This window comes from Mustela lutreola, chromosome 8, assembly GCF_030435805.1.
Source record: "Mustela lutreola isolate mMusLut2 chromosome 8, mMusLut2.pri, whole genome shotgun sequence".
Lineage (NCBI taxonomy): Eukaryota > Metazoa > Chordata > Mammalia > Carnivora > Mustelidae > Mustela > Mustela lutreola.
Genome location: NC_081297.1, coordinates 88,028,233 through 88,043,876, shown reverse-complemented (window position 1 = coordinate 88,043,876; position 15,644 = coordinate 88,028,233). Strand labels below are relative to the sequence as shown.

The window sequence follows — 15,644 nt, the reverse complement described above, 5'->3', positions numbered from 1 at the left end:
TAAATACTGATATGAATAGGGAGAAAATAGGTTCAGAGTATATGGATCTGTCCAGGGCTTGGTAAGGATGGGTGGATAGGAAATTAAGCATAGGAAGGGAGGCCATCTTTCTTACTTCAAAGCTGGCTAAAGTAATTTTTGCCTGAATTAAATGTAAGCCTAAGGCACAAATCATGCTGCTTCCTTATCTGTCAAAGTAAAATGATATATAAATGGTCCTCTTCTTTTTTTGCCATATTTTATACCTTTCTTCGGATGCTGCAGACCTATAGGACTTGCAGTGTGCCATAGGGAACTACAGTGAGCATCAGTATTTTCTACCCATTCTGTTAAGATAGATTTAAAAGCGTTAAAGACTTAATTTTCATGAATCAATATTCAAATTGTTGAATTCCTCTTCCTTTTCTGCTTGCTTCTAGTTTAAGCTGGCAAGACCACAAAGTTAGCAAAATTCTGCCTCATTATTTATTCCAAAGGCAACATTTAAATTTCTTCTTTGCAATAATGGGGCTTAAGATGAAGGGATTGGGAAAGAATGCTGGCTAGAGAGTCCTGATAGCTGGATTAGTTAATCAAATATACTGGTTAATTTTAATTGAAAAACTTTGCCAGCTGACTGTGGTAAAGTAAGATAGCTTCATATCAAATCACGTCCCTGCATTGTGATCTACTGTGAAATAAAAACATTATTTAATAAATGGTGGAGTTGAATTAATTTTTGTTTCGTTTTTTGTTTTTTTTTGTTTGTTTTGTTTGTTTGTTTGGTTGGCTGGTTTTTTACTATTGAAATCTACTTTGACAGGATCAGAGTCAAGGAATATTTTCATAATGGACACTTCATCCAAAGAAAATATCCAGTTGTTCTGTAAAAGTTCAGTGCAACCTGTTGGGCGACCTTCTTTTAAAACAGAATATTCTTCCTCAAAGGAGAAGCAAGAATGCTGTGGCAAACTGAAGGTAACAAACAATTAAATGGTAAACAAACAACTGTAAGTAGTGAACGAAAGAGTAACAAAGAATTAGATGGGAGGAAAAAGCCCACAGATTAGGTGGAGTCTATGTTGTTGACTCTCCATTCAGATGTGTGCTATGCAATTTCATAATTGATATTTTTGTACAATTACATATTTCCCATATGTAGCTAGAAGCGAGAATTTTTTTCCCTTTTTGAAAAGTGGACTTAGGTGCAATTTATTAAAACACACTCTACCAGGCAGTGAAAGCCGTCTCTTCCTACCATGTAGATTAAATTACTAAATATTACTTTCTGGGCTCATTTGAATGCCCCTACTAAACCGAAGTAAGAGAGAAAAGAAACTAACATTTATTTCGTTTCAACCATGTTCCTGATATTATACTAAGTATAGTTATAATATTTAATCTATAAAACATCCATATCATTCCCATTTTATAAAGGAAAATTTTGTTTTTCCTCACCACACAACAAGGAGCAGGGAAACTTTTTAAATGGTGTCTAGTGTGACTCCCAAGTTCCTGTTCTTTGTACCCAACATTCACTCAGCAAATACATGTGCTTTTTCTTTTTTTATATAATGTTTTATTTTTTAATTAACATATAATGTATTATTAGCCCCAGGGGTACAGGTGTGTGAATTGCCAGGTTTATAGCACAGCATTCACCATAGCACATACCTTCCCCAATGTCCATAACCCCAGCACCCTCTATATGTGCTTTTTCACATAAATGTTAACCTCCTCTATGGATATTCCATCAGGGACTCAAGTCTAGCAAAATATATAAGCTAGCTATTAAAAAAAATTCATATTCAAATGCATGAATTTACCTTGAATATGAACTTAAACATGAGGATAGTAGTTTTTTTGGTCTGTTGTGTCTCCTGCTGGTATATGCGTCACCACTGTGAAACCCAAGTCATGAGTACGAGCCTTATGATAAAATATTAAAGCTTTGGGGGCGCCTGGTTGGCTTAGTGAATTAAGCCTCTGCCTTGGGGTCAGGTCATGATCTCAGGGTCCTGGGATTGAGCCCCGCATCAGGCTCTCAGCTCAGCGGGAAGCCTGCTTCCACCTCTCTCTGCCTGCCTATGATCTCTCTCTCTCCTTTTCTCTCTGTGTCAAATAAATAAAATCTATTAAAAAACTGTCTGTATTGAAATATAATCAGACTTTTAAAAAATATATATTAAAGCTTTGAATTATGGTTCTTCTTTTGTTTTCTTACCTGTGACTGGCTCCTTCCACTCTTGGCTTCACCATACAGTGGATTTTCCTTTCAAAGCCAAGACTCCTTCAGATGTCCTTTGGAGGAAGGGAAAAGAAGGGAAAGAACAGAATTCAACATAAATTCTGAACAAAATCTGCTTCAGAATTTGTATTTTTAGCAATCTACCTGAGCTTGAGACTGAAGGAAGCCTGTACCCATGCTTGAGAGAAATCTTCAGTGATAATCTTGTTACATTGCTCTTGGTTTGCATTTTGTTTGTCTATTTATTGAGTTAAGTTTCCAGTTGTGTGTCAAGCTGGAGTCAGACTAAGTGTGATTTCTCCTAATTTCCAGGTATTTTTGGGTGCCCTGTCTTTCGTCTACTTTGCTAAAGCATTGGCAGAAGGCTATCTGAAGAGCACCATCACTCAGATAGAGAGAAGATTTGATATCCCTTCTTCATTGGTGGGAGTTATTGATGGTAGTTTTGAAATTGGTAGGTATTGCAGAAGCCTGGTTTTACTTGTACATGTCCTCTAGGCATGACTAAATGACATCCTCACTGCATTCTCTTGTCTGCTAGACTCTATCTGTAAATTCCTGTTGAGACAGAATTTGCTAGGACCTTATGTTACAGTAGAGGCAATTTGTTCTTTCTAAGCAACCAACAATAAATTTCCTGCCCCAGGTGTTCACTACTTTATGATTCACACAATTTAGAGTTTCCAACCAGAGTGAGAGACTTTCTTGGAGGAGAGCGGAAGGTTCTATTAGGATTTTAAGTTTGAAGTATTTGGGAGGTATTTTTTACAAAAAGAGTCCTATATCCCAACAGCCCTGTGGATCAAAATTTGGAAGAATTCAAATGGGCTCTACAAAAATTTATTGTAATGATTTAAGAAGTGAACAGTAAAAGGGGTTTCTGCCCAGAGGTCTACACAGAGGATAAAGGAAGCCTATTAATGAGAACAGTAGAGCAAGGCAGGCAAGAAAAATTCTGCTCTCATGTATCTTTGGGTAGCATTGGACTATAGACTTCTTCTTGGCACTTGAAAAAAACCAAGTGATTTTAGTTATTGTTTTGGAAGTACTTTGAGGAGTATAATCCCAGGTAGAGCTTCCTGAAATAATAAACTACAAGGTTTTAATTCTTCATTGAAGTAAACAGAATGATAGCTCTGGGGTCCTTACTCCCTGTTGGGATTCAAATGTATGCTTTACTTTATATAGAAAAATCTCTAATGCTTCCAGGTTTGGCTCACTTAAACTTTCAAAAAGTGAAGAAATATTTTTAACTCTGCAACAATGACTTTTTAAGTTTGTACTGTATGTTTCAGTTCTTACCCTGAATATCACAGAAAGAATAAAAAGAATGAATAGGCAACATTTTACCTTTAGGGTTTTCTTCCCAAATCTGTCTGTCATCATCCTACCAGAATGAGATTATGTAGCTCAGTACTAATCAATAGTTAATGTGCCTACAAATAACTGGGCAGTCTTGTAAAAATGCAGATGCTCATTTTTTAGGAAGGGGAATAGGGCTGCCTTTCTACAGGCTCTCATATGGTGTGATGCTGTTGAGTCAATGGGCCATACTTTGTGTAGCAAATTTCTAAAGCATGATCATTTGACTCCCTTGTGTAAATTCCTTAGATATGCTTTGATAGTTGATGTATTCCTCCTTAATGCCTGTCCTATCTATAGACCTAAACTGAGTGAAAGTAAACTGAATCAAGGTAAGAGTGACACACTGAATCACAGGAAGAAATGAGTATGAAGAGGCAGTTGTTACAGATGGAAAGATTAAATCACACAGAAAGAACAAGAAATGAGCAGATAGAAAATTATATATCAACTATTAACTATAGCCAATTCTAGATTATGGTATAGAAACATTTTAGAGCCAAAGAGACTTACAATATGGTCCAAATTTCTCTTGGGTCCCTAGGTCCTGATGCAACTTGAGAGATTCTGTATTTGATAGAGAGTACCACTGTTTCACAGGAAGTGACAGAGGATCCTGAGAATAAGTTCGTAGTAATTCTTCCAGACCATTCTAAGGATGGAATTTATTTATTGAATTAGATACAATAAAATGTCTTAAGATTCTCTCACTTACACTGCAAACCTTTATTCCAAACATCACCAGGTATGCTCTAGATATTTGCAATCCATAATTTTTCAGGAAGGTGGGTTTCCTGACCATGAGCTTAATCTACTCCTCTTGCATCTCTCCACATTCCTCCCTTCTAGGATTCTGGACCCACTCCCACCTTTGTCACTATCTCTCATTTCTTCTTCTTTACAGAAAAATTTCATTTATCCTCTGACATCATTTGGCATTATTATCTCATGTCCACATACTGGACACCCCATTTTTTCCCATGTATTTTTTCATAATGAAGTCTTTCTCCAACAACAACAGAGCTGCCAAGAAAATTTAAAAACAAATGTTTTCTATATCATGACCTCCTAATATTTCCAAATACTCTCTTTCAAATATTTTCCCACATATTCTTATAAATATTGAAAAGTTTTGCTTTTCATATTTTAGTATTTAATCATCTTCAGATAGATTTCATAAAAATTTTGTTATTTAGAGTAGTTTTGGGTTCACAGCAAAATTGAGTGGAAGTTACAGAGATTTTTCATATATACCCTGTTCCCACAAATGCAAAGCCTCTCGTTATCAACATCCCCCACCAGAGTGGGACATTTGTTACAGATGATGGACCTACAATACGTTATTGTCATTCAGGGTCCATAGTTAACATTAAGGTTCACTCCTTGTGTTGTATATTCTATGGGATTGAACAAATATGTAATGGTTTGTATCCACTACTCCAGTATCATGCATTCTACTTTCACTGACCTAAAAGTTCCTCTGCTCTGCCTATTAACCCAAACTTTGCCTTACCCCTGGCATCCACTGATATTTTTAATATCTCCATAGTTTTGCCTTTTTCAGAATGCCATGTAGTTGGAATCATACAGTATGTAGCCTTTTCAGTTTGGCTTCTTTTACTTAGTAATATGCATCTGGGATTCCTCCATGCCTTTTCATAGCTGGATAGCTCATTTCTTTTTATGCCAGAAAATAATCCATTTTCTGGATAGGCCTTCGTTTACTTATCCACTCACCCACTGAAGGACATCTTGATTGTTTCAAAGTGTGGGCCATTATGAAGAAAGCTGCAGTAAACATCCCTGTTCAGGTTTTTGGGTGGACATATTTTCATTTTCAGCTCATTTGGGTAAATACCAAGGAGCATAACTGCTGGATCATGTGGGAAGAATAGGTTTAGTTTTGTGAGAAACTGCCAAATTGTTTCCCAAAGAGATTGTACCATTTTACATTCCCATTAACAATGAATGAGCCTTCGTTTTGCTCTGTGCCCTCACCAGCATTCAGTATGTTGGATTTAGACCATTCTAATAAGTGTGTAATGGTGTCTCATTGTCATTTCAGTTTCCGGTTCCCTCATGTCGTGTGATGTCGAACATCTTTTCATATGCTTATCTGCCATCTGTATATCGTTTTTGGTGACCTATCTGTTATTTGGCCTACTTTTAAATCTCATTGTTTGTGTTCTTATCGTTGAGGTTTTTTTTTTTTAAGATTTTATTTATTTATTTGACAGACAGAGATCACAAATAGGCAGAGAGGCAGGCAGAGAGGGGGAAGCAGGCTCCCCGCTGAGCAGAGAGCCTGATGCGGGGCTCGATCCCAGGACCCTGGGATCATGACCTGAGCCGAAAGCAGAGGCTTTAACCACTGAGCCACCCAGGTGCCCCCTTATCATTGAGTTTTAAGTGTTCTTTGTATAATACTGATAACTGTCCTTTATCTGATGTAGCTTTCTTTTCATCCTTTTGACATTATCTGGCCCAGAGAAGAAATTTTTAATTTTAATGAAGTCCAGCTTATCCTTTTTCCTTTTTCTTTTATTTATTTATTTATTTATTTATTTATTTATTTATTTATTTATTTATTTTTTTGGTGTTGCATCTAAAAAGTCCTCCCCAAAGCTGAGGTCATCTAGATTTTCTCCTAAGTCATCTTCCAGAAGTGTTATAGTTTCACATTTTATAGAGGACTGTGGTCTCTTTTGCCTTTACTTTTGTGAAGAGTGTAAGGACTTTGTCTAAATTCATCTTTTTTGCATGTGGCTGTCCAATTGTCCCAGGACTGTTTGTTGGAAAGATGATGTTTGCTCTATCTCATTACATTTGCTCCTTCGTTGATGAGCAGTTAACTATATTTATGGAGGTGTGTTTCTGGACTTCATATGCTATTCCACTGATCTATTAGTCTATTCTTTCACCACCGTTATCCTGATTAATGTGGCTTTACAGTATGTCTTGAAGTTCAGTGGTGTCATTCCTTTAACTTTGTTCTTCTTCATTATTGTGTTGGTTATTCTCAGTCTTTTGGCTCTCAATTTGTCAGCTTAGAAACCATTTTATCAGTATCCACAAAATAACTCCCTGTGATTTTGGCTGAGATTTGAATTGAATCTACAGATCAAGTTCGGTAGAACTGGCATCTTGATAATACTGAGTCTTCCTAGTCATGAACATGGGGTGTATCTCCATTTATATAGTTTTTCTTTTACTTCTTTCATCAGAGTTTTATGGGTTTTTTTCATGTAGATCTTGTACATATTTTATTAGATTTATACCTAAGTATTTTATTTTGGGGGTGATAAAGTAAGTGCTTTTCCAATCCCATTTGTCCATTGCTGGCCTATAGAAAAGCAGTTTAGTTTTGTCTATTAGCCTTGCATCTTATAACCCTACTATAATCATTTATTCATTTCGGGAGTTCCTTTGTCAGTTCTTTTGGATTTTCTAGGTAGATGATCATATCTTCTAGGAGCAAAGACAGTTTTATTTTTTCTTTCCCAGTCTGCGTACCTTTACTTGTTTTTCTTGTCCCATTATATTTTTTTTCACTTTTAAAGATTTTATTTCTTTATTTGACAAGAGAGAGATCACAAGTAGGCAGAGAGGCAAGAAGAGAGAGAGGGAGAAGCAGACTCCCCACTGAGCAGAGAGCCTGATGCAGGCCTCGATTCCAGGATCCTGAGATCATAACCTGAGCCAAAGACAGAGACTTAACCCTCTGAGTGACCCAAGTGCCCCCTTGTCCTATTGTATTTAGTAGGATTCCCAGTACAATAATGTAAAGTAATGGTGAGAAGGGACATTCTTGCTTTGTACCTGATTTAGTGGGAAGCTTTGAGTTTATCGTCATTAGGTATGATGTCAATTCTATGTTTTTGTAGAGGTTCTTTATCAAGTTGAGGAAATTTGTCTCTCCTGCATTTGCCGAGTTTTTATCATGAATGGGTTTTGGATTCTTGTCAAATGCTTTTTCTACATCTATTGATATGAGCATGTGATTTTTCTTGTTTAGCCTGTTGATGTGCTAGATTATATTATTTGATTTTCTAATGTTTAACTAGCCTGCATGCCTGGGATAAATCCCACTTGGTCACATATTCTATATACTGTTGAATTTGACTTGCTAATATTTTTTTGAGGATTTTTATACCTATGTTCATGAGAGATATAGATTTGTAGGGATTTTTTTTTTTTATCTGGTTTTGGTCTTAGGGTAATGCTGACCCCATAGAAACGATCTAGGAAATTTCTCCTTTGTTTCTATTTTTCAAAAGAGATTATAGAGAATTGGTATAATTTCTTCATTAACTGCTGGGTAAAATTTGCCAGTGAATCTTTCTGGGCCTGGTGCTTTCTCTATTAGAAGGCTATTAGATTATTGGTTCAAACTTTATAATAGATGCAGGCCTGTTCATATTGCCTGTTAGTTCTTAGGGATATTTGGCAGATTGTGTCTTTTAAGTAGTTGGTCCATTTTATTTAGATTATAGGATTTGTAAGTATAGAGTTGTTCATAGTACTCCATTATTATTCTTTTAATGTCCATAAAATTTATAGTGATGTCTCCCCTTTCATTTCTGATATTAGTATTAGTATCTTCTCGCTCCCTCTCTCTCTCTCTCTCTCTTTCTTGGTGAGCATGACTAGAGGCTTACTGATTTCATTTATCTTTTTGAAGAATCATCTTTTGGTTTTGCTGATTTTCTCTTCTGAGTTTCTGTTTTCAATTTCATTTATTTCTGCTCTACTTTTATTATGTCTTTTCTTTTACCTACTTTAGATTTAATGGGCTCTTTCTAGTTTCCTAGAAAACTGACTTTAGATTTTTACTATTTCCAAATATATGCATTCAGTGCAATGAGTTTTCTTTTAATCATTGCTTTTATAGTAATAGATTTTTGTTACAATTCCTATTTAGTAATTCCTGGAATATTGTACCATATTAATATCGAATGTTATCTGTATGCAGCAACCTTGCTGAACTTATGTTAATATTTTTTAACTTAAGTATAGTTGACACAAAATGTTACATTAGTTCAGATGTTCAACTTAGTGATTTGACAAGTTCATGATTTATGCTATGTTAACCACAAGTGTAGTTACCATCTATTCCAGTATCATCAACTATTCCTTATGCTGTGCCTTTTATTCCCATGACTTATTCATTCCATAACTTGGAAGCCTGTATCTCCCCTCTCTCCTTCACCCTCTTTGCCCAACCATCCCAACCCAATGACAACCTTCAGTTTGTTCTCTGTATTTAAAGGTCTGAATCTGAATCTGGTTTTTGTTTATTCATTTCTTTTCTTAAGTGGAATCGTATGATATTTGTCTTTCTTAGTCTAACTTATTTCATTGATAGATTTATCCATGTTGTCACAAATGGCATGATCTCATCCCTTTTTATGGCAGCATAATATTTCTCTGTGTGTGCATGCGTGTGCACACGCGTGCACATGCGTGCCCATGTACATATGTATATACCTCCTCTTCTTTAACCATTCATTTAAAAATGGACATTTGGATTTATATTTGGGTTGTATTTATATTTGGGTTATATTTGGGTTGCTTCCGTATAATATCTTGGCTATTATAAATAGTGCTGCAGTAAACACAGAGATACATATATCTTTTTGAATTACTGTTTTCATTTTCTTTTAGTAAATACCCAATAATGAAATTATTGGATCATATAGTATTTCAATTTTTAATTTTTTGAGGAACCTCCATACTGTTTTCCAACAGGGCTGTACCAGTTCTCCTTCTCACCAACAGTTTCTTTTTCTCCACATCCTTGCAACATTTGTTATATTTTGCCATTTTGATTTTTGCCATTCTAACCGGGATAAGGTGATATCTCATTGTGGTTTTGATTTGCATTTCCCTGATTAGTGATTTGAGCATGTTTTCATGTGTCTGTTGGCCATCTGTATGTCTTCTTTGGAAAATGTCTATTCAGGTCCTCTGCCCATTTTTATTATTTTTTTTCCATTTTATTTTATTTTATTTCTTTTCAGTGTTCCAGCATTCATTGTTTATGCACCATTTTTAAATCAGATTGTTTGCTTTGGTGTTGAATTATAGAAATTCCTTATATATTTTAGATATTAACCCTTATCAGGTAATATCATTTGCAAATACTTTCTCCCAGTCAGCAGGTTTTCTTTTTGTTTCATTAATAGTTTCCTTTGCTGTGCAAAAGCTTTTTACTTTGATATAGTCCCAATCGTTTATTTTAGCTTTTGTTTTCCTTGTGTGAGGAGACATAGCTAGAAAAATCTTGCTACAGCCAATGTCAAAGAAATTATTACCTGTGCTCTCTTCTAGGACTTTTATGGTTTCAGATCTCATGTATAGGTCTTTAATCAATTTTGGGTATATAAAAATTTGGGGTATATAGAAAAACTGATTTCTGGATATTAATTTTGTATCCTGCCACTTTACTAAATTTATTACTTCTAGTAGTTTTTTTGTGCAGTCTCTAGGATTTTCTATGCATTAATATAAATGTTAATTTTAATTGATTATCAATTTTAATTGATTATAGATGCTATAGAGTTTTCTGAATAGACAATCATATTGTCTGAAACAGAAGGCAATTTTATTACTCTTTCCAATTCTAGATCTGTTATTTCTTGTTCTTGCCATATCGCATTGACCTCAGTACTATGTTAAGTAGAAGCGGTGACAATGGGTGTTCTTTTCTCATATCTGACCTTAATGAAAATGCTTTTACAATTTCAAAATTAAGTAATATGTGTGCTCTATAGTTTGGTAGATATGCTTAAATGTTAATTGGCTAGCTGAACATAATAAGAAAGAACTAAAAAAAAGTTAATTTGCTTAAATATTTTTCTTCTCACAAGTGGGTGGTTAATTATATTGGATGTTTTTACTACATCTATTAAGATAACCATGGATTTTTTTTCTCCTTTTATCATTTAAGACAATAATTATGCTATTTTCCTCTTATTTGGTGATATCCTTGCACTTTTGGAACAAATTGCATTTGGTCTTTTCTTTCATTGTCCTTCTCTAGTTTTTGTTTTCAAGGTATATAAGTCATAGGAGATAAGTTGGGTGGCTCTCTTTTCTGTTATCTAAATTATGTGTGTGGAGAGAGAGGGAGAGAGAGAGGAAGAAAGAGAAGGGGGGAGAATCGGTTACTTAAAAGTTTGGTAAAACAGTTTTAAAGCACTGTGGTTGTATTGTCTTTTCCAGAGGCTAGTGATAATAGAAGTGACTTTTGATATCCAATTTAATTTTTTAGAGCTCATCACCATTAATTTCCTATGTGTATCTTCTGAGAACTCAGAAGAGATACTAAGTAAAGAAAGCAAAATTCTGTAGATATCACAGACACTGAAGTGGTATTATGTGGTCTTTGGCATACCCACTAATGTAACACAGAAACAGCCTGAAACATAAGTCCTTTATTGTGAGGCTTAGATGGTTTGGGAGGTGGGGAGGGTAGGTGCAGGGATACGTTATCTAATAAACTAAAGGTCAGCTTTCACTGTACTTTAGTTTATTAACTGTGACACATTAACAAAAGTATAGACATAATTATCACGAATATGACACAAAATTACTTCTACTAAATGCTTAAATATCAAATGAGAAATCTCATATTCAAGGGTTTTTTTTTCCTACGAAAAAAGAAGCTTAATTCTTTCTGGAGCCATAAAACTTAGAGCCACTGTGCATGCTAATTTTCTCACTGTCATTATTGTCCTCAAGGCTATAAAAATTGCTGCTCTTTTTGCACTTGACTAAAGCTGGCAATGTGAACAAACAGTAGTAAATTAGATGATTGCTTACAGATGTAAGCAAACATATTCTTGCTAGAAAATTGGAAACATTGAAGGCAGAGCTTCAAAGCAACACTACCCATCAGCCATCACAATCAATTGCTGGGGAGTTGCTAAGTTATTACTCTATCTAGCACTGCAGTTTTTAAAAAACTATTCCAAGTGCAAAGAGCTGAAACTTTAAAAGCCCTTTGAAATCTAAGATCCTAAACAGTGTTTATCAAAGCATGTTCCTGGAACCATCTCCATCAGCACATTTGAGCAATATTAAAATGCAGATTTCTTGGCCTACCCCTAGATCCATGAAATAAGAAACTGTTGGGAGCTTCCAAGATTTTACATTTTTAAGGTTTCTGTTTCCCTTACCACCTCCTTGTAGTATTCTTCTATATAGCAAAATATTTTCCCTAAATCATATTTAGTAACTCATCACCATCATCAACTAAAACTAATTTATTCTATGCTTCTCTAGAAACATTTTATGAAAGCATAATTTCCACCTTCAAAAAATTTTGTCAATTATTTTTTTAAAAAGATGGGTACATTTTATGGAAATTTTGTATTTCATAAAATTTGGATTATAAGTAAACATTGAGACTATATAACTGGTATATTCCTGAAGTTTGCTTATGTGAAGTAATTTTTACCTCTGTTTTGAGTCTTTTTGTAAAAAGCACATAGCAAATTGTAAAGTATCTTAGTATTAACATGAATTTCGTAATTTGATTAACAAAGTGAGGTACTGTTGTATTTGTTTTACTTTTTCTATGAGGAATATCTGCTAAAATAAGAATATGTAATGTATGTTTCAAGAGCAAATGGGAAACTGATAAAAGCTTTAATAGAAAATGAATGAAGAAATAGTAATAAAGTTCACTTCAAAATCACTAAGGAAAAGTTAAGAGAGCAATAAAGGAATCCTTCTACAATTTGATTTACTGATAAAACACTTTAAAAGGACAAATAATTAGGGTGGATAAAATTGAGGTAATAGTATTCATAATTAAAGTATTTTGATAAATGGATGAGATAATTGAAGTAATGAGTTTGCAGGCAATTTCAACAGTCATCTTAGATTAAAGCCAAGAAAGACAAAGGACGGGAAAGATGGTGGGGAGATAGTTCAGTTAAAACAAAACATTGCCAGACCTGCTAAGGACATTCATTCATTTAGTTATATTCACTTAGTTATGCTGATGACTTTTTCTAAGTTAACTAACTGATAAACATTTTATTCTTTGCCCCAAGGGAATCTCTTAGTTATAACATTCGTAAGCTACTTTGGAGCCAAACTTCACAGACCAAAAATAATCGGAACAGGGTGTCTAATCATGGGAGTTGGAACATTGCTTATTGCACTGCCTCAGTTCTTCATGCAGCAGTAAGTCTAAAGCAATTATCTTTTTCTTGCTTTTACCAATTGTATCCCTCCCTTTTTATAATTGCCATTAATTATTTAAATTTAAGAAAAGGACACACAGCTTAAAGTGTAATAATTATATCTCATTTTTGCTATATCTTCTTTGGGAAAAATTACAAAATATTTACACTTTTATTTATAATTCAATAATCTATAAAAACTTGTTTTGATAGACTACTGTCGATTAGTGTCAGCAAAAATTAAAGGGACATTTTCATTAGATGTCTTCATTCAAATAATTTATCTGTGGTGGTAAAATAAGTAAGAAATTACCATATTGTGATAAATGTCAAATGGCTGTCAAATGGGTAATGAATGAATGCTGCTGACAATGTGCCGGATAACTTGACTGGCAGATCATTGACTTAAGGATATATTAGCAATTCAAATAACTATTTAGTGTCCAAATATCATCTCATAGCATTTTCTCAATAGAAGTAGGATATGTGTATTCTTTAACCCTAAAGTCTACTTTTGGTACTTTTGCTAATACTTTTGTTAGCATTTGCATACAACTTCGGTAGTTCCGAAGGTTACCATCAGTATTATATCGTCTTACCTTTACCTGTGAGGTAGAAGAGCCTACTTTTTATTTAAGGATCTGACTTTCTCAAGGTTAGGTGCCTTGTAATGATAGAACTGGAAACAGGTATTCTGACTTATTCATGCATATCCGTGTTGCCTTCCTTGTCCATGGTTACCTTTGCCAACTTAGAGAAATGACTACCTAGAGGCTTTGAAGCAGGATAATTATAAAAGTTATATATCAAATCATACTTTGATTATTACCCACTCTAGATCATTATATCATGACATTTTAGAGTTGAAGAGACTTAGGTATGATATAGTCCAAACTTCTTCTGGGAATCCCACGTTACTTATATAGTCAGATTTTTACCTTTGTGATCAGTCTATACAAGTAATACACAGAATCCTGTGTGGGATTTTTTCTACCTATTAGGATGGTTCCCCTGGCCCCTTTATTTTTACTTGGAGAGAGATTTTAGAACTTCTGTCTGCTGTTTGGATGCCTGTCCAACCTACTTTCACAGGACAAAGGTTTTCCTTAGATCGCTGAGTTTCTGCAAAGGTTCTAGACAGAGCCAATGGATAAGGAGGAGCAAAGGAGAAGGCTGAGGCAGTGGGTCTTCACTCTGCCTCATCCCTGCTTGATCAATAGCTGTGCCACTATTATCCGTTCTAGTCCCTGAGCCCTCATGCAACAGTTTGCCCAGGGGGTTAAAAGAATTCCATTACTAAAAAAAATAAAATCTGAAAGTAGTTGCAGAGGATAAATAAATCCTTGACTCTTGATATAACTCATTCTGCAGTGGATCAGTAGCTTTTCTGTATGACTTTGGGCATGTTGCCCAACCTCTCTAGGCCTCAGTTGATGCATCCTAAAAATAGGTATTATAGATATTAAAAATAATACCTAGCTTATAATTGCATTGCAGATATTAGATGACACATCTATAACGCTTATAAAGTTTCCTGATATAACTAGTAGTTTTGCCATTATTGCTAAGTTTTGCTATCAGTCCTCCTTAGATAATTAAGCCACCTGGTTTTAACCAGATACCAGCAATAGTTTGTCTTAAAGGTGTTGGTTTCAGATTAGTAGTTTTGTTACTTCAAGCTAATGATAAATATAAAATGCTGGTATAAGAAAGTCAAAAGATCAGACAGGTAGCCAGGTAGGGCTGTCAAAGGATGCCAGAGAGTCAAATACAGATTCTTATATACTATCTTTATATATGTTTAAAGTTATATTTGTTATATTTGTTCATTATTTAGTGTCTGCCATTTTCCTGGCACTGCACCATGTACTGGGACTAGTTCAGTGGGAAAAAAGTGAAATAAATATATATGCAAGTTCTTTATCTATTAAGTTTTCTGTCTGCTGAGGGTTATTATAATAACTTCTTTTCAACTTTTCACAGCATGAATTGGGTACTTGTCCAAAATGTCATTTTTGATCTCTGTAAGACAACTATACTCTGTCTGCCTAGGAGAAATACCTTTGATGTCCAACAAAACATAATATGGATATCAATTATTGAGGGCCTAACCCCAACTAACTTTATATGTATTAGCTCACCTGATTCATGAATTTAACAAGTAGTGGACCATTGTTTTAGGTAATGAGGATAGAGTAGAGACATGGATCCTAAGATCTCATGGATTTTAGGAGGAGAAGAGAAATCATAAATAAATAATGATATAGTATGCCAAATAATGTTAAATGCTATAGAGAAAATTAACTTCCTGAAGACACATAAGGAGTATGTTGTGGGGAGGGAGGTTTGCAGTTTCAAGTAGGGTTGTCAGAGGGTGGCTCACCAAGATGACAACACTTGGGAAGGACTGAAGGAGATGAAGGGGAAACCCTGCAGATACCTGGGGAAGAGAGATTTTGTGCTGACTGAATGACAAATGTAAAGTTCCTGCAGCAAGAGGGAGTCTGGCATGTGTTTGAGCTGCAGGAAGGCCAGGCCTCTGTAGCAAGGGGAGAAAGAGGACGAGCAAGGGGAGAATGAAAGGGGAAAAGGAGAAGCCATCAAGGTTGTTTCTCAAACTTTGATGACATTTGTGTCACCTGAGGCTCTCTGTAGACTGTAGATTCTGATTCAGTAGCTCTCCCATAGGGTTTGGTTTCAGCTGATGCTGCTAGTCTGTAGACTTCACTTTGAGTGGTAAAGTTGCAAACAATTATGATGACTTCAGCTTCTTTTCGGAATGAGGTGGGAAGCCAGTGGAGAGCTTTGAACAGAATGACATGACCTCAATTACATTTTTTTAAATGTCATTCAGACTGCTG

At 35.0% G+C, this 15,644-nt stretch overlaps 1 protein-coding gene across 2 annotated transcripts in view; it reads left to right on the top strand.

Moving 5' to 3' along the window:
* SLCO1C1 (solute carrier organic anion transporter family member 1C1) overlaps positions 1 to 15,644 on the top strand; it is a 60,777-nt gene that overhangs the window by 4,404 nt on the left and 40,729 nt on the right. For both annotated transcript variants that reach the window (XM_059185915.1, XM_059185913.1), the window contains exons 2-4: positions 803 to 957; positions 2,540 to 2,681; positions 12,652 to 12,784. In XM_059185915.1, the coding sequence (XP_059041898.1) occupies positions 829 to 957; positions 2,540 to 2,681; positions 12,652 to 12,784 (404 nt within the window). In that variant the 5' untranslated portion in view covers positions 803 to 828. The remainder of the gene's footprint in view (positions 1 to 802; positions 958 to 2,539; positions 2,682 to 12,651; positions 12,785 to 15,644) is intronic.